The 27218-nt window shown below is 38.9% G+C and overlaps 2 protein-coding genes across 10 annotated transcripts in view; both read left to right on the plus strand.

Annotated features, from left to right (window-relative positions):
- The first annotated feature begins 263 nt into the window (after positions 1-263).
- On the plus strand, positions 264-17020 carry LOC308386843 (vasodilator-stimulated phosphoprotein-like). Of its 2 annotated transcripts, XM_080866652.1 has the most exons (13): positions 264-416; positions 6648-6819; positions 7463-7643; positions 8714-8762; positions 12944-13262; positions 13641-13744; positions 13845-13893; positions 14013-14055; positions 14211-14250; positions 14384-14455; positions 15583-15649; positions 15982-16039; positions 16185-17020. In XM_080866652.1, exons 1-13 carry the CDS (start codon positions 412-414, stop codon positions 16229-16231), a joined length of 1206 nt encoding a protein of 401 aa, XP_080722778.1. In that variant the 5' UTR covers positions 264-411; the 3' UTR covers positions 16232-17020. The 2 variants fall into 2 exon arrangements, with proteins under 2 accessions (XP_080722778.1, XP_080722779.1); XM_080866653.1 differs by lacking the exon at positions 14384-14455.
- Positions 17021-18944: 1924 nt separating this feature from the next.
- Positions 18945-27218, plus strand: part of LOC308386738 (RAC-beta serine/threonine-protein kinase-like) — a 51351-nt gene continuing 43077 nt past the window's right edge. For 2 of the 8 annotated variants that reach the window (XM_080866485.1, XM_080866486.1), the window contains exons 1-6: positions 18973-19219; positions 20848-20902; positions 21029-21157; positions 21299-21410; positions 21687-21837; positions 22598-22729. In XM_080866485.1, the coding sequence (XP_080722611.1) occupies positions 19208-19219; positions 20848-20902; positions 21029-21157; positions 21299-21410; positions 21687-21837; positions 22598-22729 (591 nt within the window). In that variant the 5' untranslated portion in view covers positions 18973-19207. Of the gene's footprint in view, positions 19220-20769; positions 20903-21028; positions 21158-21298; positions 21411-21686; positions 21838-22597; positions 22730-26728; positions 26795-27218 lie in introns of all 8 variants that reach the window. The other 6 variants (XM_080866483.1, XM_080866481.1, XM_080866484.1 and 3 more) reach the window with 6 other exon arrangements.

Raw genomic sequence — 27218 nt, forward strand, 5'->3', positions numbered from 1 at the left:
CGTAATTACAGAAATTTTTGTTAAACCACACATGTGCTCTTTATCTGAAATAGTAATAATAATTATGTCAAGAGGACTCGCTCTAATTAAAAACAACAGCTTGATAGAAAAGAAAAAGCAGACAGAAATCAGAGCTATACCGCAGGGAGACAGAAAATGGGGGAGGTGTGAAAATATGAATTTGAAAGAGCGAGTTGAGACGAGAACAGGAAGAAAGAAAAAAACTGTCTAGGAAATGACAATACAAAGGCAGAAGTGCAAATGCTTGCTGCTAAAAAAGTCACAGAGCGAGAGAGCAACTCAAATGTGCAATCAGGGATGACAGTAGGTTCTACAGACACGATTCATTTTGAAGTGAAGAAATATTGTTAAAAAACAAGTGAAACGCTGGATATTGACCAAAGCTGAAATATGGGGTGAGTCATTTTCTTACATTAGTTATATTAATAAAAATTTTTTAAACTGAGGAAAGAAACATATGTTCATTCTAATTTTGAATGACTCGTGTAAGAATGTGTAAAACAACACCGACTCTCATAGTGCTCTCTATATTTTACCGAAAAGATATTTAGTTCTGACTACATTTCCTGTTGTCTGCAAGTGTCTGAAGCTTATAACAGGTGCTTCAATTATTATAGTTATTGCGCATAGACTAAACATGTATCTGCATTTCCTTTTTTATGATAATGTTATTTAATCCAAGAAAGCATTCTGGGGAACCAAAACCTTTTGAGAACTTGGTGCATATGACAGGTGAAATACAGTCCATATTAGGCATTGTACTGATCACAGGAAGTGGTCAAAACATGAAAACCTTTGTGACAGGAAGTAAAGCTTTCCCACAGGCTACAGACATTGCAAGTAGCAGACTGAAAACAAGTCAGTGTCATAATGACTTGTAGAGAGATGTAGTCTTTTTATTATTTCATTAATTTTTGCATACAAACATTCAAACCACACAGGATAAATACATAAAGGTATAAATGTATAATTGTTTTAATGAAATAATCATCAAAAATACAAACACATATTTGCCCCATTACTTTACAGTGTACAAATTTAGGGTTCTGAACCTCTGTAAAGCTATGAAGCATTACTTACTTTTCAAATGTGCTAAACAGATTGACTAACTAGAGGAATTAATTTGATTTTATATACAAAATTTGAACAGTTTAGAAATAGAAAAGAAAGTCCACCCTGTATGTATTTTATAGAATTTGAAAAGTTCTATGTGTCAGGACATAATAAATAAAAAGTATATAAAAGAATATGATTATTTTTAAAAAAAGGTCTTTGCTAGGTTCTAAAATAATTTTAATATAATCTGGATGTGGAGTTATATAGGTCATATCACACAATTATAACATATTTATTTAACAAAAACCCAAATTTAGTGTGTTTGTGCTTATATAGTATGTTTGGGATTTGCCAAATATTGCATGGTTCAGTTCCCAAATAGCCAAACTCTAGTGTGGTCTGTCTGGAAAACATTGTTCCAGAAAGCTTGTGGTTTATTCCGATAAAACTTTGCAAATATTAAATGTTCTTTAGCAAGAAGAAACTGTCTCCTGGCAGCTCTTCCAAACAAGCAACAATGGTCTTTTTATGGATAGAAACAGTGAAGAGTGACAGGAAAGCAGCGGGAGAGACAGAGAAAGAAATGAGGCAAAGGGCCGCAGGTTGTGTTAAAACCCGCACCGGCTGCTCCCAGCCATACGGCATGTGGTCACCTGCTCATCCCAGTGAGCTAAACCAGCACCCAGTCGGTCTATGCTTCAAGCTTGGGTCCTCTACCAGGAGTCCTGGGAGCTTGAGGGTCCTCAAAAGTATCTTTGCTGTTCCTAGGACTGTGGTCTTGTGGACAGAGATCTCAGATGTCATTCCTGGGAATGACATCTGGAGCCACTTGCCCAGTTTGGGGGTCAGTACCCCGAGGCACCATTGCTGCCTTCACCTTCACATCACCTCATGCTCCTCTCCTAGCCCTTGGTATTTCTTGAGCTTCTCGTGTTCCTTATTCCCAATGTTGCCATCTTCTTCTGTTTGTCCACTAAGTCAGGGCTGACTTGGCATAGATGTTTCTGTACACTGTTCCAGCCACTTGATTATAGCGTTCCATGTATCCCCTGCCTGCTAGCATCTTACACCTTTCTGTTACGTGCTGGATCCCAGCCTCTATTGATCGTGTGACTTAGACTTCTCTGCATTTAATCATACTTGTTATTAATATCTGGCTCTCTTCTACAGCATGTCATTTGTCCTGTCTTCTTTCTCTCACCCGAAATGGTCACAGTATATGGCCACCCCTCCCTTAGCCTGGCTCTGAAGGAGGTTTCTTTTTGTTGAAAGGGAGTCTTTCCTTCTCACGGTCACCAAAGTGCTTGCTCATTGGGGGTCACATGATTGTTAGGTTTTTATCTGTATGCACTATTGTAGGGTCTAACTTACAATATAAAGCACCTTGAGGTGACTGCTGTTGTGATTTGATGCTGTATAAATAAAATTGAATTCAAGTCAATTGAACTGAATTGTGCTTAATGTTTGTTCCCATACTGACATAATTAGTGCCTCTGTGGTGTCTTTTAGTCATTGTCCTGTCATTGGTAAGATTTTTCAATAACAGGTGCCTATCCTTCCATTGTGGTCCCTCCTCTAGCACTTCTTGTGTCTCGGGTTTCTGGTGCACTAAGCACGCGATCATTATAGCCAGCTTCTTGATGTACTTATGGATCTTTGTTGTTTCATTCAGAATAATGGTTCTGATACTTACTACTACTCGGCGTCCTTTCTTCCACTTAGCGTACAATCTGAGGATGCTGGACTGGTGATACCCTCTAAGCATGATAAGGAGCATTATTGTCTTGACTCAGTGGATTTTATCTCATCCTTTATTTAGTGGAGCTTATTATCTCAACAGGGCACTGATGTTGCATATACCTACAAACATTTGTGAAAGAATGGGTTGGTCTAAGGGGCTCAGTGAATTCCAACATGGTACTGTTCAGAGCACTATGTTGGAGTACCAAGCAGAGTTGAGATTCTGAGGCCACAAAAGTGGAAGCCTTCTGCCACCTGGCTACTTCTAGAAATTCTGTACATAAAAATTATTAACAGAATTGGTGAAAAGGGGTAGCCCTGGCGAAGACACGCACCAGGAATGAGTCTGTCAATGTCTGTTGGCAATGCATACATTGCTCCTGCAACAGTTGTACAGAGACTGAATGGCAACGCCTGAAGCACCCCCCAGTAGGACACTCCAAAGGACACAGTCGAATGCCTTCTCCAAGTTCCCCATACACATGTAGATGAATTGGACACACTCAAATATTCTTCCAAGGATAAAGAGCTAGTCCAGTGTTCCATGAACAGGATCTGCATTGTTTGTCAGTTAGGTTTGACTAATGGACAAACTCTTTTTCAGCAACCTGGCATACATCTTCTCAGGGAGGCTCGTATTCATAAAAAAGCATTTTGTAAATTATTTATCATAACCTTGGTTTTACTTGGCCTATTAACACAATTTAAAAACTAACCTATAGTTTATACACACTCTTAAAACAAACAAAAAAAGAAATAGACTCCACATGGCTGCATATTACTGCTATGTCATCTTAAATCAGTCATGTGATTTGGACACGCTCATCAACTCCAGGGGATTAATGACCTCAGTGACCTTGTTTTCAGTGATGGGAAAGTTGTCTCCCTCGTCCCTAGAGTCTGCTTTCTCTACAGAAGTCGAGAAGGAGGTATTCTTTCCGCTACCCGATTATATCCTCTGTTTTTGCTTCAGCTACCGCCCGAGACATGTTCTGCTTGGCATGCTAGTACCCATCAGCTGCCTCAAAAGTTCCAAAGGTTAACTAAACCTGATAGGACTCCTCATCTCTGGTGTCCACTAGGGATGGGTACCGGTATCCGGTGCCATTATGACATAAACGGTAGTAACCAGACCGAAAAGCAGCGCACATTTCGGTGCTTTATTTCGGTGCTTTTTTTCCCCTGAGATGTCATACACTTTGGATTCCAGCCAATCATTTTACCTTTGCAAGCGCAGTAGGTACGTACGTACGTATGTTCTTTTAGAGCAGAGCTACAGATTAAAAACGCCCAAGGCGAAGCGGTCAAAAGTCTGGCTGTACTTCACAGCAAAAGATGCAAACTCAACAGCCTGCAACAAGTGCTTTAAGGTGATACTAAGGTGATGCAAAGGAGGTAACACCTCGAATCTGATGAAAAACCTGGCGACGCATAGCATTTTTTTAAAAGCCGTATTTGATAGCTTGCTGCGAGACCTCACATCGAGCACATCTACTGCGGGTGTGGTGCCTGTTATCGGTCCCGGAGTTAGCAACACCCCCCAAAAACCCAAAGAGGAGAGTCCTGGCCCCTAGCCCTGCCAGTGTAGCAGAAATGATGACGGATGATGATGGCAGCAGCAGCCATTCTTCTCTGGGTCAGTAGCTTAATGTTGTTCGTGTGTAATTTACGTTGAGTAGGCTAACCACGTTATTAAATTAATGCACGTAAGGTGAACTAGCAAACACCGTCGTAGTTACATGCGGCTGTCTTCTTGTTTGATGGCAGATACTCCCTTCACCCTGGCCAAAAAAGCTAAAATGACTAAAGAAAAAGTTGGAAACAGCTAAACATGAGAGGTTTTTGGACAAAGTTGGTGTTTTTTTTCCCCCATTGATTAAGCACTGCTTCCAGCCAAGAGTGATACCATAAATCCCCTATAGCTGCAGAAAAGGCTAACATTGTTGTCTTTTTTACAAAAAAAACAGCTAAACATGAGAGGTTTTAGGACAAAGTTTGTGTTCTTCATTCTTTAAGCACCAGTTTGAGCACCGTTTAAGCACGGGCACCGTTTCAAAAGTACCGGTTTGGTACTGGTATCGGATAAAGCCTAAACGATACCCATCCCTAGTGTCTACCATCTGGTTCATCTGGTTACTGCCATAACAGGGGCCAACCACCTTGCAGCATCTACTTGCAGCTGCCTCAGCAGTCTAGGTGCAGATTCTTTCTCCAGCCACAGAATGCTGTTGTATTTCTGCCGGAGGTGAGAGTTGAAGATCTCCTGGATCAGGGGCCAGCACACCCTCACTGTACGTTTAGGTGTGGCACATGTGTCAGGCATCCTCTTGCCACCTGATTTAATTAGCCACCAGGTGAATGGTAAATGGCCTGCATTTGTATAGCGCTTTTCTAGTCCTTAAGGACCCCATAGCTTTACACTACATTCAGTCATTCATCCATTCACACACACATTCACACTCTGGTGATAGCAAGCTACATTGTAGCCACAGCTGCCCTGGGGCGCACTGACAGAGGCAAGGCTGCCGGACACAGGCGCCACCGGGTCCTCTGACCACCAGTAGGCAAACATGGGGTTAGTATCTTGCCCAAGGATATTTGGCATGCAGCCAGGAGGCAGCCTGGGATCGAACCACCAACCTTCTGATTAGTGGCTGACCTGCTCTGTCACCTGAGCTACAGCCACCCATAAGGTGGTTGACAGCTCAGCTTCTCTCTTCATCCAAGTGTCCAGCTCAAAGGTCGTAGATCAGATGATATGATTACAATATTGATCGCTGATCTGTGACCTAGGATGTCCTGGTGCCACTTACACTTATGGATACCCTTAACATGGTGTTGGTCATGGACAAACTGTGGTTTGCACAAAACTCCAATGATGAAACACTACTCAGGTTCAGATCAGGCAGATAGTTCCTTGAAGTACTCAATGACCATAAGAAGGCTGGGTACTCTGAACTGTTGCTTGGCGTGTAACTCCCTCCACCATGGGTTACACGAGTCCAGTCATAAAATTTCCTCATTAATAAATGTAACTCTTAGTGGAATTACAAACAAATTGGAAGCGATTGGGAACAACAGCAATTTAGCCATGAAGTGGTAGGCTGCATAAAGTCATAGTGAGGGATCTCAAACTTTCTGCGATTTCATCGCTACACACCTCCGAACTTCATGTGACCTTCAGATTAGCTCAAGAATAGTGTGTTTCATTTAATGGGTTCATTTAATGCTTCATTTACTGGGTTTCCTTGGTAGAGCAACTGCATCCAAGCCTTACATCACCAAGCGTAATGCAGAGCATTGGATGCATCACCAACACTCTATAGATGTCGAAACGCATTCTGTGGAGTGACAAATCATGCTTTTCCATCAGCAATCCAATGGATGAGTCTGGGTTTGGCAGTTGCCAGGACAGTAATACTTGTCTGACTGCATTGTGCCAAGTGTAAAGTTTGGTGCAGGGGTATTATGATGTGGCCTTGCTTTTCTGGAGCTCAGCCTGGGCTTCTAGCTACAGTGAAAGGAACTCTTAAAACTTCAGCATTCCAAGATATCCATAAAGACATTGATGAGCAAGTTTGGTGTGGAAGAACATGACTGGCCTGCACCTGAGCCCTACCTCAACCCAACTGAACACAAATGCACTTCTGAAAGAATTATCAAAATTTCCTGTAAACTCACTCCTAAATCTTATGGAAAGCCTTCCCGGAAGAGTTCGTGTTATAGAAGAATGTTCATGTTTCTTTTATCTGTACACTTACACCATTTTAGTATTTTGTTCTTGCACTGCATCTGGTCATCTTTTTTTTCCTAATCATTCCCTCAAACAGTGAGTCCAGTATCTGTCAGGTGAGGGCAACAGTCATGCTGTATGATGACAACAGCAAGCGCTGGGTGCCAGCAGGATCTGACAGTACATCTATAAGCCGTGTCCAGATCTATCACAACCCTTCAGCAAACACCTTCAGAGTAGTGGGACGCAAACTGCAGGCTGACCAGCAGGTACAAGAAAAGCATACACACGAAACCAGACAATTGCCTTCTCATGTTCTGATTGGACAGACACTAACAACACACACACACACACACACACACACACACACACACACACACACACACACACACACACACACACACACACACACACACATATATATCACCCTGGGATTTTGCAAGTTCAGGGTGATCAATTTATTCACAAATACACTGTTCAAAAATCATACAATGTGATTACCGCATTTTTCTTTTCAGATTCTGTCTCTCACAGTGGAATGTGTATGTGTGTGTATGTGTGTGTGTGTATATATATATATATATATATATATATATATATATATATATATATATATATATATATATATATATATATATATATATATATGTATGTATGTATGTATGTATGTATGTATGTATATACACTTTGAGACACACAGTGTATTCTGTTCACCTTGCACAGACTTAATAATTAACAGATGAATACCCACAACATGTATTGGTTTATTCCATGCATATTACAATCTACTGTGGACCAAGCATCAGCAATATGATCTCACATATAATTATATATTTAAACAAATTTACTTCTGGCCTGACTAACTTTATATTTAATTTACATTTATTATCCTTCGCTTCCTGTTTTCATCAGGTGGTGATCAATTGTCCCATTATCAAAGGAATGAAGTATAATCAAGCCACACCAAATTTCCATCAGTGGCGTGATCACAAGCAGGTGTGGGGGCTAAATTTTGGCAGTAAAGAAGATGCTACTCTGTTTGCCAACACCATGACGCATGCTTTAGATACTGTCAGTGCCCCGGCAGTTGCAGGTAACCACACCAGTGCAAGAAGACATGTTAGATCCAGATCGTGCAGTATTCCTGTCTGTCAGATTTGGTGAAGACTGAGGACCCTTAATGCAGACTCTTAGACAGGCAGGTTCCAGTGAATATAATCCTTTATTGAAGGTAAACCAAAAGCCATAAGAACACACGGAAATGCCTGGAAAACCCTGGGAGCTAGGAAACAAAGATGTAACACAAGGAACAGGATGCACAGTAAACAAGAAACAGGTTGATGCGAAAAAAAAGCTATGGGGAGATGAAGGCCAAAAACACACAAGGTAATTAGGGAAGATGGGAAACATTAGGGAACATAGCTATTACTGATAAGAAAAACGGGAATAGCAAAACAGTAACTGGTACAAAAGGCACATGGGAAAAGGCTAAAACAAGGAGCATAGCAATGTCTTTATATTCTGACAATAATCTGTAAGTGTGGTATGGTGGTGGGGTGGGGATAATATGTGAGTGACACAGAGTGGAAAAAAGATATAAGAGATATAAGTATGTAAAAAAAAGTGTGTTGCTAATCTCTCTAAGATTAGAAATCACAAAATCAAAACAAATAGTACAACATGAATTGCATAAAGAAATGTATTAGGCACACTGAAAACTAATAAGCCTAAAAACCAGTGTACTGTCCTATAAATAAATGTTAGTTAATACAATTATTTTTGATTATTAGGCATTTATTCCAACTACTTTTTGGAGTTGGACTATAACTCTGTTTAGATACTTATACAGAAAAACATTTCTATGCCTGAATTAAAACAATTCTTCAAAAAAGTGAGATAAAATTTCTTCAAACCATTGTAAAAGATTCCCTGCCAGTTATCAAAAGGGCTCAATAGCATTTTTTAATTGTTATTAGCCACCAAGTGGCATTTGAGACTCAATGTGGTAACTCAGTTCACACTGGCAGTAAATACAAATAACTGAATTTGCATGAATGTGTTATCATCTCGTTGGCTTTGAGAGCCCTAATATAAGCATACATGCATATTTTATATTATCTATGTAATATATTAATTTTAAATAATTTTAATGCTTTTTCTTAGGCCCAGCTCAGAACGGCCCCACTGCACAGCAGCTGGAACAACAGAGAAGGTACCGTTCATTCTTAATTATACTAAGGCTAATATCTATTTTATGTCATTGGTTTTTAGGTTTTGTTTCTGCTTTTAATTAACATTTTCAGCAGTTATTACAGACTAATAAAGACTACAATGCAAATGCAGAGATATGTTGTTTCCAGCAGATAGTCCACATATCTATTTTCTCCTTGATACAAGTCATGAGTTCATCAGTCTGCAGGCACTAGTATACTCTGCACTGGTTGCTTGCTCTGCACAGTCACTTCTATTTATGCTCACCATTAAGACGTAAATAGCAGCTGCATTATTTTCCTGAACAACAGTTTTCTCTGCTTAGACAATAGCACCACATCAGCGCTGATACAGAAAGCAAAGTCATTGCCAAGTATTTTTCAATAAAGTCTCATGTTATCAAAATGTTTCCACTCCCTCTGTAGAATTTATGAAACTCTGACCTTCTGATATATCACTAGAATTGCAGAATAAACTAACATGGCTGTACACTTGACTGTCAAAACCTAGCTGTGGCGGCAGCAGTGCAATGCACCAGGTTACAGAAGCTGAGGCTACGTCCACACTAATGCGTTTTTGTTTGAAAACGCATCACCTTCTCTCCGTTTTGGCCTCCCGTCCACACTGAGATGGCATTTTCCCCAAGGAAAAATGCCATCTTTTTGAAAACGCTCTCGAAAACGCATACATTTCAAAATGGAGCTGTCCCATCGCAGTGTGGACACTTGAAAACGCAGACTTGACAGATGTTGGTCATATGATGCATGTTGTTGGATTAGTTGAAGGGCTTAAAGCATCAAGGAAGGGTTAATGAGGAATATGAGTGAGGTTTGTAGGCGGCTGCTGGTGGCTGCAAGCACATCATCTCTCAGATCTCCAGCTAAGCACGTTTCCAGGGAGGGAGCAGGGGAAAGAGGGCAGTCTGGCAGCGCGCTAATTATCCCACTGCAAGCGAGCTAGTTGGAACACAAGTGCACAGTCAGCAGGCACTAATTAGGGTTTCTCTTATGTGGATGTGACATTATTTTTGGAGCACACAGCCTAAAAGCAAAGATGTTTACACCTTGCTTATCTCACCCACCTCCTAGACCTCTTCTGGAGGACACCAAAGTGTCTCCCAGCCAGCCAAAAGTAATGATCTCATGGCTGGCTTGTATGTTCTGGGTTTGCCCTGGCGTCTTCTTCTAGTTTGGCATGCCCAAAATACCTCAGCTAGGAAGCACCTTGTAGGTGTCCTTGTTACATTCTTGAACCACCTCAACTGGTTCCTTTCATGATGGGGGAGTAGCAACTCTACCTTGTGCCCTTGCTGAATGACTGAGCTCCTCAATCTATCTTGAATGCTTCTGCAGTGGTCCTATGGACAGACTACGCTTTTTCTGCTGATAAAGACCTCCTCCCAAACTACACCAAAGTGATGAGTTAGATGACAAAAATAAAATGTCCTTTTTTCCACTATCTACAATGAAAAGTATAAAATATGAGAAATATGAGAAAATAAACTACAAAGTTGCTTTTATTAAAGTAAAGAAAATCACAAAGTTACATGAGGAATTTAACAAGGTAAATCAAACCTGCAACTCAATGGGGGGAAAAAAAACAAACAAAAAAAAAAAACATACTGCAAGGGAGGACACAACTTTGAGGGATAACATGACAAAGAACAAATGGAGAAAATACATACCCACCAGGGAAAACAGCTGGATGGAATTAGACTAATGAGACAGGGGCAAACAAAACTAAACACAGCACAAGACACAAGGGACTATCAAAATAAAATAGGAAGTAATACACTGAGACCCAGGACTAAGACATGAACTTAAGGGGAAATAAACAAACATGGAGACATGACTGACTGGGGTGACAGAAAGGGAACACAAAAACAATGATAACTGAAGAAAACATAACCAAATGAGGAAGAGAGACTAGAAACAAAGGAAATATAACATGATGAAAAAAGAAACTAGAATCATGAACCAGAAATATAGATACTACGCTATCTATAAATATAAAACATAAACAGAAGACTGTAGAGCTCAAACACAAAACGCATCTTTACCTAGAATGCACCTAAAGACCTATAGATTAGGAGAGCAAAACTATAATACAAAGATAATAAAAAATGAGTCAAACCCAAAAATCTTTTTTTTTTAAAAACCATAGCACTTGGACTGATGGAAAGGAGAGTTTCTTTGGTCCAGCCCACTTAACATCAAAGTGGTTTGTATGTAGCCCACAACGTAAAAATGAATTTGACCCCCCTGGTCTACATATTGTAGCTGTTTGCTGTAAATAAGGGCAATGTCACAAACAACTGTTCTGTGGCACACTCTCCTTGTGCTGTGGCTGGTCCTTCACTCACCCATAGAGAAAACTGAAACTATAACGCCTGAAACCAGGTGTTAAACAAATGAAAATTGTCTTCTGTAACCACCACTTCACTTTCATGCTTTTATATTTTTTGGGGCTTCTACTAAAATTTGTGGTGAACTCTGCTGTCACTGCCTTACCATGATCCACTTTTCAAACAGTCAGCCAGTTAGTCACACCTATCCATAGTGTTTTTGGAAGACTGCACGAGAGTTGTTTGCGTATGTTGAAAACCCCTCTCCATAGGTTTGGCATAGGCAAAAAGGTACGCAAATGGACACATTCACTGTATCGTAAATTAAACATAAAAGAAAGTTCAGACACACTCCAGGCAAAGCTTATTTGAAAATCACTATAGACCTTCATGTGACTTTCAGATTAGCTCATGAACAGTGCATAGAAAGCTTCATTTAATTGGTTTCTTTGGCCAATCAGCTGCATCCAAGCCTTACATCACCAAGCGTAATGCAGAACATTGGATGCATCACACCACCACTTCACTCTAGGGAAATGGAAACAATATCAAAAGTGACCCACCGTTGACAATTTGGGCTTCTCCATCTAGTAATCTGGTGGGTGAGTCTGGGTTTGGCAGTTGGCAGGAGAATGGTACTTCTCTGACAGCACTGTGCCAAGGATAAATATTTGGTGGTGGATGGATTATGATGTGGCAACCTTTTTTCAGGAGTAGGCCCTGGCTTCTTACTTCCACTGAAAGGAACTCTTAATGCTTCCGACATGTCAGACATTTTGGACTATATCATGCTCTCAGCTTTGTGGGAACAGTTTGGAGATGCCCCCTTTCTGTTGCAACATGACGCACCAGTGCACAAAGCAAGGTCTATAAAGACATTAATGAGCAAGTTTGGTGTGGTAGAACATGACTGGCCTATACAGAGCAACAATCTTAACCCAACAGAACACTTTTGAGATGAGTTAGAGCAGAGACTGTGAGTCAAGCCCCCTCATCAAAGATCAGTGATGAGGGGGTACCCCAGCTGGGTAGCTTGGGGAGCCCCTCTGTAAGAAGGCCAGATACTCTAACCTGCTGCTCGACACGTAAGCACAGCCAACAGTCAGGACCTGTATCGTTTACTCGAGAGTTGGTTCTGTACTACTCCATCAGATCTGCTTAACTCTATGTTTCTTGACTGTAGTTTAAAACCACAAACTCTTGGGACCAATCTGGACTCTTTGCATCTCAGATTTAATCAAAGGGGAATTTTATAGTATATAATTTCCTGGATTCTCTTTCATACTCCCTTACCACTTGAAAAGTGTTCCTCCCATCCATGTCCATAACAAACAACTACAATTGAAAAGAGGTGGTTGCTTTCAACACCAGCTATGAGGAACTGATATTGTAGTTCTCAGGCACTTCAACTGCAACTTACACCTTGCCTCAGTTGACCTTAATAGGTCACATGATAGGGTGGGTCTCACAGAGGTTTCACCCTTGTCCCCTTCTGATGGTAATGGCCTATGCCTTTTTTGACTCACATGATCTGTATTAGGTCAACAACCACCTCCAGAGGGGACACCACTACTTGTTAAATACCTGGAATTCTTTTGTTTGTCTTTTGTTTCTGGAACCCTGGGATGGGAGGTGAAGCATACTCAGAAACTTAAAGAAATCAAGTTCCTTTCTTTTTCTAACCTCTTAAAACTACCACGATTTGCACGACTATGAACCTCCACACACAATATAAAGGATGGATTTTCAGTGAAATATAAACACATGTATTATACCTGTTGAGGTTTTTATACAAACAGCAGCACTTAGCTCTAATTTATCTGTCTATCTTCGTCTAGACTCGAACGTCAGAAGCAGGAACAGCAAGAGAAAGAACGTCTGGAGCGAGAACGCCAGGCCACTGTATCAGCACCTCCTGCCCCTCCTGCCCCACCAGCTACTTCACCTGCCCCACCAGCACCCCCACCACCTCCAGGTCCACCCCCACCTCCTTCTGGGGGATGCCCACCTGCACCTCCACCACCTCCATCTGGAGGTATGGTTCCACCTGCACCTCCACCCCCACCGGTTGCAGGAGGCAGTGGAGGAGGTGGAGGTGGCAGTGGAAATGATCTGGCTGCAGCTCTAGCAGGAGCCAAATTGCGCAAAACAGTAAAGGTATGAGCAAATACATATATGCATATACATATACGGGGTGGCTGTAGCTCAGGAGGTAGAACAGGTCACCTATTGATTGGAAGTTCAGTGGTTTGAGCCATGGCTCCTCCAGTCTGCATGCCAAGTATCCTTGTGCACGATACTAACCCAAAGTTGCTCTCCCATGCGTCCATTGGAGTGTGTTGTTGTATAGAGCACTTTGAGTACTCCGGGAGAGTAGAAAAGTGCTATATCAGTCCATTTATCTATTTGTGTTCTCTAAAACCCTGATGCACACACACATTTTACTATTTGTATTTAGTTTTATGTTTTTCAAAAGGATCTATTCATTGGACCAAACGGCTTTAAACACAGTGATGTGCATTTTTTTGTGTTAAGGATGAGGGAGGTTCAGCAGCCCCAGCCCCGAAACCACAGTCCTCATCTGGTGGAAGTGGAGGAGGTGATCTAATGGGAGAAATGAGTGCCATCCTTGCAAGAAGGCAAGTCATAATCGAGAGATATACATCTTAGAAATACTTGTGATAGTCTGATATGGAGGATCTCATTGTTTGTATTGTAATGGATTTCTTTTTTTAATAGGCGAAAAGCTGCTGATAAGCCAGCTGTAAAAAAGGAAGAATCTCACAATGTAAGCCCCATGCTCTCAAGAAGACCCATAAGATTTTTTTATGGGTCTGTAGTATTTGTAGATTTAATAAGATTTAAATATTGAATTATAACTGTAATTATCTTTATACGTAACTACAGGAGGATTCTGAGTCCTCTGTATCGAAATCCTCAGGTGTAGCGGGTGAGTAATCACAGCTGTGTAGATAAAGAAAGATAAATGCCTCTCTTTACACTACAGCCAGCATTGTACATAGACTTTTTGTGAAAGAAACAAAAACATTTAATTTGAGGATATTAACATGAAATGCAATAATAAATACAACAATTCCCCACCAGAAATCAATCAATCCAAGGAAAAATCTGCCACCATGCCAAGGTAAGAGACTGGTTCAGACTTTCACTTTACAACTGATCCATACATTATATACTAAACAACAACCTATTTTGAGCCATCCACAGCAATTCAGCAATCAACAACTTTCCTAAAACATCTGTGTTCTTTGCAACAGAGCCAAATCCTTAACCACCAATCAAAAAGACTCAAGCCCAAGTTCAAACTCTGCCACTACTCCAGTGTCCAGGTACTAGTCTCCCCCCTGACTCTGCCTACTACATAGGTTCTCTTCTAAGATGATATGCATTCAATGAAGATCTATTCCAATCTGAAAGAGATACTTATTTGTTTGTTGGTGTGTGCGGCATTTCTATTTTCTACTTTGTCTTACTGTCATAAGATTAACTATCAACTGCTTTTATTGTTTCTGCCTGAAACAAAGTGTGTTGCTTCCCCTGGCCAGCTCATGTTTGAGATGAAGATAATGCTTTGTTTTTAACCACATGTTCCCACAGATAACCAGCAGAGCTGTGAGCATGACTGTACAAATAGCTTACTCTGTTGTAATCGCAAAACTGCAAACATTAAGTGAAAGGCACACCAGAGAGCTACACCCAGCCATAGTTTTATGAACTCATTAATATTTGTCAATGCAAATAATTAGTCTGCTTGTCTATGCACTTATTTAACTTAGATATTAAAACTTACTTTATTATTTTAATATATGTATTATACAGGCATTAAAATTGTTTGTACTTTAATGCAAAGTGACACAAAAGCATATAGGACTTTTATACAACTTTCATATTTGCTGAATATTAACAACAAACATGTCAATTTTTTTAAATCGGTATTATTTTAGGCAAAAGGGATCTTAGCTGACTGCCTGTTACAAGAACAGGCTTGGCCAGCACAGACACCTGATGTCTGACAGAACAATTCATTTCAATTGTATAGCACCATATCACAACAACAGTTGCCTCAAGCATGCCATCTGCATCATCCCCACATAATAATAATAATAATAATATAAAAATGTGATATTTTAATAATTAATTTAAAATATTAATATTTTCAGTGTGGTGGCCTCAAACTTGCTTCCATTTAGTTTTAGAGATTTCCACATAAAATTCCAAATTATTAGTGATTATTTGCTTCTGCTTTGAAAAACACATTGAGTGTGACATGCTGCCACTATCCTGCTCAACTGATTCAGTGAGTGTTCCACTTTCTGTAGCATAGCACTCCAAACTAATTTAAAAGAAAGAAACATTATTGGAACACGTACATGAAGATAAAAGTAAGTGTTTGGCCTAAAATATGACCTCTTTGATTGTGTTTGCTTCAGTGTAATAAAGTATCTTTCTTTTGTAGGATGAAGGTGGTGAAGAAGAACTCAGATGGTACAGGAAATGATAGTGATATGGAAAAATTTAAACAGGTTTGTTCCTCCATCTTTATATAAATACACACCAATATCCTACAACTCCTTAGTAAATAGTATAACTTTCTGTGATGACATAAATCTATTTTAGTTCCTTTGAAACAAGAGAAGCTATTCAGTATGTAAAATATGTGTTCTAAGCCTCTGCTTGTTTTTCCCAGGACTTGCATTATAAAGCCATTTCATCTAAAGAACCTTAAATCATAGTTGCAAAGCTTCTAACATTGTTTCCAGATTTGTACTATTGTACACATAAAGTTTTAAGGCTCTTTATTAAAACAAAATGTACTTCTTTTATGCAAAACGTCATACTCTGTCTGCATTTGAAGGAAATCCTTGAAGAAATAAAAAAGGAACTCTACAAAGTAAAGGAAGAAATTATCACAGGTGAGTTCTAACGTATATACTATCCATATGTCAGATGAACCTAGAGGAACTATGTCAGAGGAACCTAGGGCATACATGTAGAAACTACTCATATACAGTATGTTGTGATCTTGTGTTATACCAGAATATTGCTCTGTTTTTCTAGCTCTGATGCAGGAGCTACAAAGGTCACAGCTCAAGGATGAAGACTGAAGAACTGATCAAAAGGGAAAAAAATGGATGCTTATCTTGCAGTGCTCACAGTGCTTTACTTGGCGAAATTATTTTATTTTACATTGTTTAATTTGTTTTCATGCAATGGACTTTAAGGTCTGATCAGTCCTAAGACTATGAACATGAACACATTTTCAAATAAAATATTATTATCATTATTTTTCCCCGATGTCTTGCTTAGTTATGGAAATCAGAATTGAATTCCAATTATTTTCTAGGAGTTGTAAATTTTAGTGTTTCATGTAATATTCATCAACAGACATATGAATGACATGCCCAGGCATTTTTATCAGTGGCAGGTAACAGTAATCTGCTCAGACAGGTTGTTGACACTTTTACCATCAAACAATTTCAAGTCCTTGCAAAATTAGTAGTGCACACTACTGGTTTTGTAGCTCCAAGGATATACATTTCAGCACATGTTAACTTACATTCTTGAAAATGGGTTAGAAATTTGACTTTTTAATAGAATAGAATAGAATAGAATAGAATAGAAAAGAATAGAACTTTGGGGAGTTCCATTCCAGGAAATTCCAGCAGCTGTTGTTGAATGTCTAAAATTACACAACATTGCGCAAGTGAAGTTATTTACATGTATGTACATTTCAGGGTATACCAGGAAAAACTCCATATGACCCCACGTAGAACTATGATACCTTTCAGATGTGAAAACATTATTTTTGATATTCTTCCATTGTCATCTGATAAAGTACTCTTTAAAAGTACTCAAAAATAAAGCTTATCTTGTTAAAAAATAATAAAAATTGTGACAAGCAAGCAAATTTTGTGTATGATTTTTCATTAAAACTGGGTAAAAATGGAATTTATAATGTTTTTAATATAATGTAGGTCACATACACTTGATTAAAAAAAATAGAAGTTAATAAAAATTTAAAAAGCTAGGTGGCATTTTATAATATCTACACACTATTAAGCATTAAAGAAGTATTAGTTAAAACTCAATCATAAAGTATTGTTCCTCCTTAGTATGTCATTTATATAGGTGTATACGAATAGTCTTGCTTAGTAAGGCCATATAAAATGTTTAATTTTTTATGTTTTCTGCTTTATCTTTTCTACTTTATAAATCATGGATTAACCATTAGTAAATAAAGTATTAACCCCTAGTGAGCACTGTCTCTTAAGAGGGTCATTGACCCACTATTAGTCAATAATAATGTGCCTCACCACATGTAAGGCTGTTGGTCATTATCTGCACAGTCTTGATGCATGCTCAATCATCCAGGTAGTGAAATACCAAAAAGTTGATTCTGTTCATCCTTGCATAGTGTCCAGACGAGCAGAATCAATTTTTTAGGATTATCAGCAGAGGTTTCAGGTGAAACCATTTTGAGACCTTGCCCCACCTTATTATGTGACCCATTGAGCTCACAAGATGTGAATGGGGACTCGGGTGCCTGGGAAGGTACCTTAAAACTGCATTGTAGGTGGCAGCCAGTTGGTGTCATAAGCTGCCCCCTCTGTTCAAAGATGGTCAGTTGCTTTCAGAACTGAAGAAACTTCTCAGGTGAGAGGTGAAACATCTTCAAGGAACTTAAAGAAGTCCAGTCAGTTTCTTTCCAAGCGACTTAGATTGTATTTGTCAATACTGTGTCACACATATGGCGCTAACTTGTGGCAACAGGGAACTATCCAGTAGGTTATAATTATTCAATATAAATGAAATTTTAACTGTTGGTTCCACACATGATATACAGCAGTGTGACATATGGTTAGACAATTGCCACCTAGTGGCCATAGATGGTGTTCAGTAGGGTAAATGATGCCAGACCCAGTTAACGTACTGAACTGAAAATAACCACATGACTGCGTGAGTGCTTGACCTCAGCACAGTTGACTGAGGCTGGCCTGGACAAGCAGCAGGGTGCAAGGACCCTCTTATTGCTGCTTGCATCTTTAATATTGTATTTGGTGTTGAATCGCCTAACACAGTGGTAGAAAACTTTAAGCGTTTAGCTTGTGACATATTTTAAATGTTATTGTACTTCCAGTCTCAGTTGGGTCCCTCACTTTCACTTTTATTTTTCTATCAGCTGAGAAGCAACCAAATACAGGTGGTAACAGCCAACAGGAAAACGCTAAAATACACAAACAAACAAAAAACAATTTGGTGACTTTTTACTTCCAATCTCAAATATCCTCTCTGAATTTATAATTATAGCCATATGTAACAGAAATAGCCTTTCCCTGAACATAGTCCAGCATTAATTTGATCACACTCCCAGTGGAAAGACTTTAAACAGGCTGAAAAACTGGATTTCATAATGTCACTAACACCATCAAATGAACAACAACTAATTCACTATGTTGGCTAAAATAACATTAAGAGAACATAATTTACAGTGAATTAGGTATTACTGGGTATCTGGGTATGTGTTTGCTCACAGTATTATCCTAGTTAAAAAAGCCCTAAATCATTGGTGGCTGATCCACTAACATGTTTTCAGATACAAATCAATTTAATTTATATTTGCTTATAACATACAGACTTATGTTCTGAGTTATTAGCTTTTCAAAAAAGCATCACAAACATTAGTGTTCCAATATCTTCATGGCGCGGCCAGTGTATGTTACTAACTTCCGGGAACAATGGCATAAAAAAACAAAACAAAGAACAAGCACACATGCTGCCTGCAGGGGGCGATACTTGCGTAAAGAGGTACCACTATGTGACCTAAGCTACGAAGAAGAAACTTCCACGGCGTTTTCCTCGGTGGATGGCCTGTTCTGGAACTAAACTGTGAAAGCCGCATTGAAACGAAATCTGTGTGGGATAAAGTCACTGAGATGTGCGTTAAATTAGGTTTCATAATTAAGTTGTGCAAAATATATGAAGTTAAAAGATTAGCTGACAAACTTTTAACTCATAGCTAGGTAGAACTGCTATTTGATAATCGCTATCAGGGCTCTTTCAGCAACCCTACCAGAAGGCATATGATCGCTAACGTAAGATATTTTTTTCTAATAATAAAAATAAAAATGAATTTATTATAGTTCAAGGAATCATTACTAATATTAGAGTTCGGTGTGAAGCCCCATAAAACTCGAGTATGGAAAGCACTACTATGACTGGCTGTAAAATAAGAACCTAATATGTGATAATAAGCTATAAGTAGCAAAGTGACTTTTGACACTACTCAAGTGACAAGTATCGTTGTTTGACGTTCGCTTGTCTGTTAATATAGATTCAGTGTGAATACGTTAAGTTATTAACTGTATATACATTTCTTTACTTAAAGCTTTTTGTAACGTGTGCTTTCAAACTTCGTTGTATGTTAACAGTAAATTATCTGCTGTGAGTATTTAACTGCAAACCAACTTAACTGCCCCGCCGAGTGACGAGAAACAATGAGAGTAGGATTAGAATGGTATTATGTGTTGTTTAGCTGGAATTACTACAAATTGCGAGTTTTGTATTGTGCTTTCATTTAAAATGTTGCGCGATGTTTGTAAATGTGATACCTGCCGCTGGTATCCTTGTGCAACAAAACTAGCGATAAACGCACACACTCACGTTGCAGGAATTGTACAGTAATGTACGTTAACATCCGGTAGACTTATGCATTCATGTCATATGCCAAAACCCCCTTTTTTAAATAATACTTAAAATTCCGGATTGGTTTATTAGTGCTGGGCGGCGTATGAGCCAACGCTCATTCTGTGGAGCCTTCACGTTAGCTGCAACGGGCTAAGATATGCCATTTTAAATGTTACTCACCATCACTTCTATAAAGTGTAAGGTTTCGTCCCCTTGACATGTAAGTTTATGTTCCGAGTAAAACAGTAATAGTATACATTTACAGAAACTTGTCGAGACAATCATAAATGATTAAACGATTAGCGAATAAATAGACAATGAATATGCAATAATTTCTTATCAAGTTTGAAAATATTGTAATAGCTTATTAAATATTGTGTGGTTTCCATTACTTGAACACGAAGTTTATTTCTTTCTTTCTAGCCATTCTAATATATAGTGGATACAGCATCATCGGTCGGTCTTTTTGATGTTTTTCCAACACCCATCTTTTTCAATATAAATCATTCAGCTTGACAGTGAAGCAAATATGAGACTTTAGGCTTTAAATCTGTAAATTAAGATAAAATTGTTTAATCCTAAAGTTGATAGTCTGTTACAACATCAAGACAGCAAACATTTAACAAATATCTTAAATAAGCTTTTTAAATTTAGTCAATACTCTGACTGCAGTCAGTATTGATGAAATCCAGATACTCTCATCTGGATATTATATTATCAGGTCTTAAATGACTTTTCTTTCATTTTAAGATTATTATTTTTTTAGTCAGCTGTTGACTGAATGTTAATTTTTTTCTTTTTTTCTATGGAAAATATTTAATGTCAGTGTGTGAATGTGTGTGTGAATGGGTGAATGACTGAATGTAGTGTAAAGCGCTTTGGGGTCCTTAGGGACTGAGTAAAGCGCTATACAAATGCAGGCCATTTACCATTTTGTTGCACTGCTTATTTCATTCAGTAGGTGCTGTTGTCACTGTGACTGAGTCTTAAACATAGTAAGAATCTACTTTTCCTCCTTCTGACTCTCTCTGGGCAGTCCCTTACCATGAATGAAGTCAGTATAGTGAGAGAGGGATGGCTTCACAAAAGAGGTATGGATCATGAAAATTGTTATAAAATTGTGTTATAAGATGGGAAAACTGTTGACTTCTGTTGTCTGTTGCCAGCTACTCATCGTATAATTGCACTGTTGATTTAATTTGTCATTTTTGATCCAGGTGAATATATCAAAACATGGAGGCCTAGGTATTTTATCCTAAAGAGCGATGGCTCTTTCATCGGTTACAAAGAGAAACCAGATTTAAATGACCAACCTTCCCCACCACTGAACAACTTCTCAGTGGCAGGTTAGTCTTTTAAGATGTTGAAGAGTGGCCGTCCTTTATGTCAGATCCTTTCAGTTTTCAAGACTCCCTGTATGTTTTTTCAGTTCTGGTCCCTTCTAACCACCTTCAAGTAAATATGAATGATAATTGTATTTTTTACAGAATGCCAGTTAATGAAGACTGAAAGACCCAGACCTAATACATTTGTCATCCGTTGTCTGCAGTGGACCACTGTTATTGAACGTACTTTTCATGTAGAAAGCAACGAAGAGAGGTAAAAACCGTAAATCACATTTCTTACTATCCTTGTCAAATCCTGGCATGCACTTTTTGTGTTTTATGTACTGTGATGTGCATTTTCCTGTATCCATTATTCATTAGTTGTCATTTAGAATACTTCGACTCCATCTAATGTTTTTTTTAAATTGACAATTACTAAGTCATGCCAAATTCTCCAGTATTGATGTATATGATACAGTGATTTCATACTCTTCACAGTTTTACGGATTGGATAGCCGAGTGGCAATTTGTGATATTTTTTACATTTCAGAGAGGGGTGGATAAGGGCAATCCAGTATGTAGCGAACAGTCTGAAAATGCAGGAACAGGGGGAAGAGGAACCAATGGATGTTCTCAGCTCACCAAACGAAAGCAGCCTGGTGGAGATGGAGGCAGTTATATCCAAGAGCTGCACCAAAGTGGTGAGAGAATTAGCTGATACAGCTTTGAGCTGATAAAAACTGCTACTTACTGTAAGTCAGGCCAGTTTCAGTTGGTCTCACATAAACTCTATCAGGGAAGCAATATGTTGTGCAAACAGGAATATCAGTATAGATTTGTGAAAGGATATTTCTTACATCATACAAACATGTAATTGTCTCTGGCTTCCTCAGAATTACTATCCTTAGAATTGGAAAGTAAACCCAATGCCAGCATTCATTGGGACTGCAGTGGTAGCAAAAAGACATCTTGTAGTGTTCAAGTGTGGGGGAAAGTGGCCCCTTGGCATGTCTGCTTGCTGTATAACCTCAATAAATACTTTCCTGAAAATTTTATGGTCGTATTTGTTAGTTAAGTTCATTTTAAATGTTATTAGAGTAAGAGAGAAATCTAGTCAGTCTATTCAGGTGTTTATTCTTTGTGATTGATAAGTCATTAGCCATTTAGTGTAGAGGTCCTCTGTTTCACAGTCAGAGCCACTGCTTGCTCATTACTGGTGTGGTTTCAAACCAAGGCTGAGCTTTTATGTCACAGTGATTAGGTGAATAGTTTTATGTGCAGTCTGCTATTTGCATTAGGACATAAGGAACAAGGATGCAAAGAACGAAACTTTTCATTTCATGTCAAACGAACAGCATAATATATTTTACTTCTAAATGTACGTAACTTTAAAAGATTATTTTGTTTAATTAAAAAAAATGTACACACACTTCCACAATGAATGAGTTGTATATTTTACAGACAATGAGTGACTTTGAATATCTGAAGCTGCTTGGAAAGGGTACCTTTGGGAAGGTGATTCTTGTCAAAGAAAAGACAACTGGAGTACATTATGCCATGAAAATACTGCGCAAAATGGTGATAATAGCCAAGGTAAGTGTGTGTATTGACATAATTGATGCAGTTGTAATTGATATATTTCTGCCATTTTGCTGCTGCAAGACTTGTCCTACTTTAACAGATGAATGCTGCGAAATGTGTGTGAAGACAGGAGTGTGGCACAGCATCAACATTGGCTTCCTGTTTTCTAGTATAATGTTTATTGGCTCATTTTGAAAATTAGTGTTTATAGGGCTTGACTAAAATATTTTTGTCATTAGTTATGAAAGACACTGCTCATTGAATTATGATCAGTTCCTGATTGTCAGTGATTTTAATATTCATGTCCATTATGAATCCAGACTCTTGGTCAAAGAATTTATTGATCTTATTGAAACATTCTGACTCAGTCTGTGTCTGGTCCGATTGTGCACATGATAAGTTCTTTAACAGCATCTTTGTTTGCATCAGCTTTCGATGATTCTGTGCTTGTAAATCGAGATTATTACTTTACTCTTAATCTTAACAAATTTATAATTCTATTTAATTTTTGGCCTTTTTTGGATTTTACTTTGATAGGTACAGTGAAGAATTGATAGGAAAGCAAAAGGAAGAAAGGGCTGCGGCTTGGACTTGAACCTGGCCGGCTGCTCTCAGCCATACAGCATGTGGTCGCTTTTTAGCAGTGCTTTAAAATTTCATAAACAGATTAGCTCTGTTGTTAAGACAAGTTTCTTTTAGCTGTGGCTCCTCAGTAAGGTGAAGGCCTACCTTACGGCACATTACTTTTAGAGAGTAATTCATGCTTTTATTACTACTTGTGAAAACTATTATAACTCTTTATAATTGGCTCTGATCAGTTCTGACTTCGTCACCTACAAGCTGTTCAAAATGTAGCAGGTTGCCTTTTGACAGGAAAGAAATGGTGTGAACACATTACACCTGTACTGGCCTCCTTACACTAGCTTTCAGTTAATTTCAGATCCAGTTTAAAACTGCTTACTTTTCAGTGGTTAGGCAATACCTAACTTAAGAGACCTTTTGAAACCCTGTAATCCTATCAGAGCACTGAGCTATACAAACCACATGTTCAATCCAATAGTTTCAGCAATCTCCCTTCAGAAATTTGCTGCCATTGGTGAACCCTTATATTGATGCTACAGTGCGGCAGAAAAAGTAGCCAAACATGCAGAGGAGTAATTGACTGCACTGAAAAGGGCAAGTTACAATAGTTGCAGGATAGAGCTACACAACCCTTGTCTTAGGATTTCTGAGTGGTCTGCAGTTATCTTGTAGTTACGGCAGTAAAACCAAAGCAGAAAATGCTACTGATAAAACTGAAACGAAGAAAGAAGAAAGACTGAACATAGATATGTTGGCCTATTTGCTTGAGGTATCGACTCAGGAGTGAAAGCACAAACAATAAAACACATTTGTTCAATATTACAGCAATAAAGGTGTTCAGCAGTCCTTTTTTTGTCAGTCCATATACCCAAGTTGTTACAGGTCCTAGTTCTTTTCAGTTTCTTTTGTTCAGGTGTGTGTTGAGTGTATGTCTAGTGGGTATGGGTTTGTTTTTTTTAAATAACTATCAGAGTAATGTTATCTTGTTGAAATCTCACTAGCTTATCTGTCCAGAAGCAATGAGGCTGTCGCCAGCATCACAGCTGCAGATGTTGAATCCTTTCTTGCCATTAGATTGTTTCTAACTCAGAAACCATCAACCTGCACAAGACGCAGAACAACTGTCACCAGCCCTCCAAATTTCTCTTCCCTTCTGGGTCCTGGCATGCTGCTTAAATAGGCTGTGTTGGGCAACCTCCTCTGGCACTGCCCCCTGAACCACTGCACCCACTGTGGTGGAAGCAAAACCGCAAATGTAAGAGGGAATTAATGATAATGTTTATCAAACGTTAAGCATAGTTTGGATTTTCTTTTGTTGCGGGTTCAGTGAATTCCGGTCGGAGAGTGACAAAACCTGCAGCATCAGAATCTGTGATGTGTCGGCTTTCAGCACCATCTTTATACGTGTCATCAGGTGAACAATCTGCGCTTTCTGTTTACATCTTTTTGTGGAATCCGTGTATCTGCTCTCATTTGCTGTTTTAGCTGTTTGGTGGTTCTTGAAATAGTTTTGTGAGCTTTAAGCTGAGATTCTGGCGATTTTGGCAAAATACATTTATATTTAAAAATTGATTCAGGATTTAATGAATCGATATCAATATCAATCTGCTGAAATTTTTTTTTTTTAAACCCAACCCTAATACTGACCACCACATAACAATTGTTGTTTTTATTCATCCATCCATACTTTTTCATTAAGCCAATTCAGTGTTGCGGAGGCGGGGGGCTGGAGCTGTCCTAGTGTGAAAGGCAGGGTGCACCCTGAACAGGTCACCAGCCTGTCCAGGGTTAACACATAGAGAAAGACAGCTATTCAAACTCACATTCACAATTTAGAATCACCAATTAACCAATTATGCTGTTTTGCTGTTTCCATTCATTTTTCATTTATCATTATATATATATAAATGCAAAACATGTTGCAGTGAGCACAGAAACTGTGGGAGCTGTTAATGTATGGCGTTATTTTTGTGCCACTATTCTAAGCGCATGTAAAAAAAAAAATAAAAAATTTGACCGCACGTAAAAAAAATTTGCAGGTGCAAAATAAATTTCTCCTCAAAATGCAACACTTACACCTGAGTCCCCATGTTTTAACAGGCAGGCGTGATTGCAGATGCCATGCAGGATCATCCACACGGCATCCGCAGACCGCGCCCACCACAATATCTCATATTGACTGTCAAGAACAGTGGTGGATGATGAAGAGAAGCTCTAAAGATGATTTTGTTTTCATTATTATGGCAGAGGGAAATTCCAGCCTTGGGGATATCAGGCCTCCGCGGTTGCTGTGAGAAATAGCATTTGCTGATTGATAATTTGGGCTCGTTGACACGTTGTAGTCATCAAGGTGACAATGAATTCCTCTAAATTAATTGTCTAGAGCAGCGGTCCCAACCCCCGGGCCTTGGACCGGTACCGGTCCGTGAGTCGTTTGGAACCGGGCCGCAAGAGATGAGGCTCAGGTGTGAAATGTATGGTTTTCAGGGTTTTTATTGGTTTTCAGCATTATTATGTTATCGTTTTTATCGTTAACTCGGTTTTCCTGGGTCTTTTCAGGTGTGTTATGAATAAATCTTCTTTTTTTTCGGTACCGGTACTAGTTTTATTTTGTTGTATTTATCCGCGACACCTTAAAGGCCGGTCCGTGAAAATAATGTCGGGCATAAACCGGTCCGTGGCGCAAAAAAGGTTGGGGACCGCTGGTCTAGAGTCATATTTTAGGCCATCTGTCTGACAATTGGCACCATTGGGTCTTGCGACAGGACAAAGATACCAAGCACACACGTAAATCTAGAACAAAATAACTCAGAGAAAAGATTAAAGGTGTTGCAGTGGACCATTATCAAGAACTCAACCTGATTGAAATGGTGTGGTGGGACCCTCAGAGATCTGTGCATGAATGAATGCCTGCAACTTCAGTGAAGTAAAGCAACATTTTAAATGAAGTTGTGCAAAAAATGATACAGTAAAATATGTCATGTGTTGTTCATTTTAAGGTTGTTTGTCCCAGATTTTAAATTAGTTTAGAACTTGGTGAGGACTAGAGATTTTTTTTCTATATACAGTCTTGATACATAAAACTTGAAGGTAGGTGTATTTTCTTTTACATAACTCCATAAAAATATGTTCTTATCTAAATATGAGGTAAATGAAAACATCGAGCATCATTTGTGACTTCGTTGTGTCAGCAGTGCGCGCTTGTCCTCTGACCATCTTTAGGTAACAAAGTGGCTGAATAAAATTAGACTGTAATATATATCAGCTACATTGTTGTATTTTAGCTTTGATACAAGTTAAGGCATTAAAACAAAGATTATGTCAAACGGACTGTCCTTCTCAGTCTCTGTTTGTTCTTGCTTTAAGTAACGTTTTACTATTTTTAAAAATGTTTTTTGTGTTTGTAATGATAATTGTGTTTGCTGGCAGGATGAAGTGGCCCACACGGTTACAGAGAGCCGAGTGTTACAGAACACCAAACATCCTTTCCTCACGGTGAGAATAATATTAAAAAGTGACCTGACAGTAGATATTTATTGTCATTGGACCAATGAAACATTTAACAACGTCATTAAGGTTCAGTTCCTCTCAGTGCAAAAGAAGACTAAAAATGAAAGAAATAAAATTCCGCTTGATGGTCCCCCACAGTATCTTTGCTCTTCCTAGGATTGTTCTCTTCTGGACAGAGATCTCATTCCTGTTGTTCCTGGGATCTGCTGGAGCTACTTGCCTAGCTTGGGGGTCACTGCACTCAATACTCTGATTACCACTGGGAGCACCGTTACCTTCACCCTCCACATTTTCTTCAGCGTCTCTCTTAGCCCCTGGTATTTCTCCATCTTCTCGTGTTCCTTCTTTCTGATGTTACTGTCATTTGGTAATTCTACATCTATCACTACGGCCATCTTCTTCTGCTTGT

This window comes from Rhamphochromis sp. 'chilingali' (genome assembly GCF_963969265.1).
Source record: "Rhamphochromis sp. 'chilingali' genome assembly, chromosome: 19".
Taxonomy (NCBI): Eukaryota; Metazoa; Chordata; class Actinopteri; order Cichliformes; family Cichlidae; genus Rhamphochromis; species Rhamphochromis sp. 'chilingali'.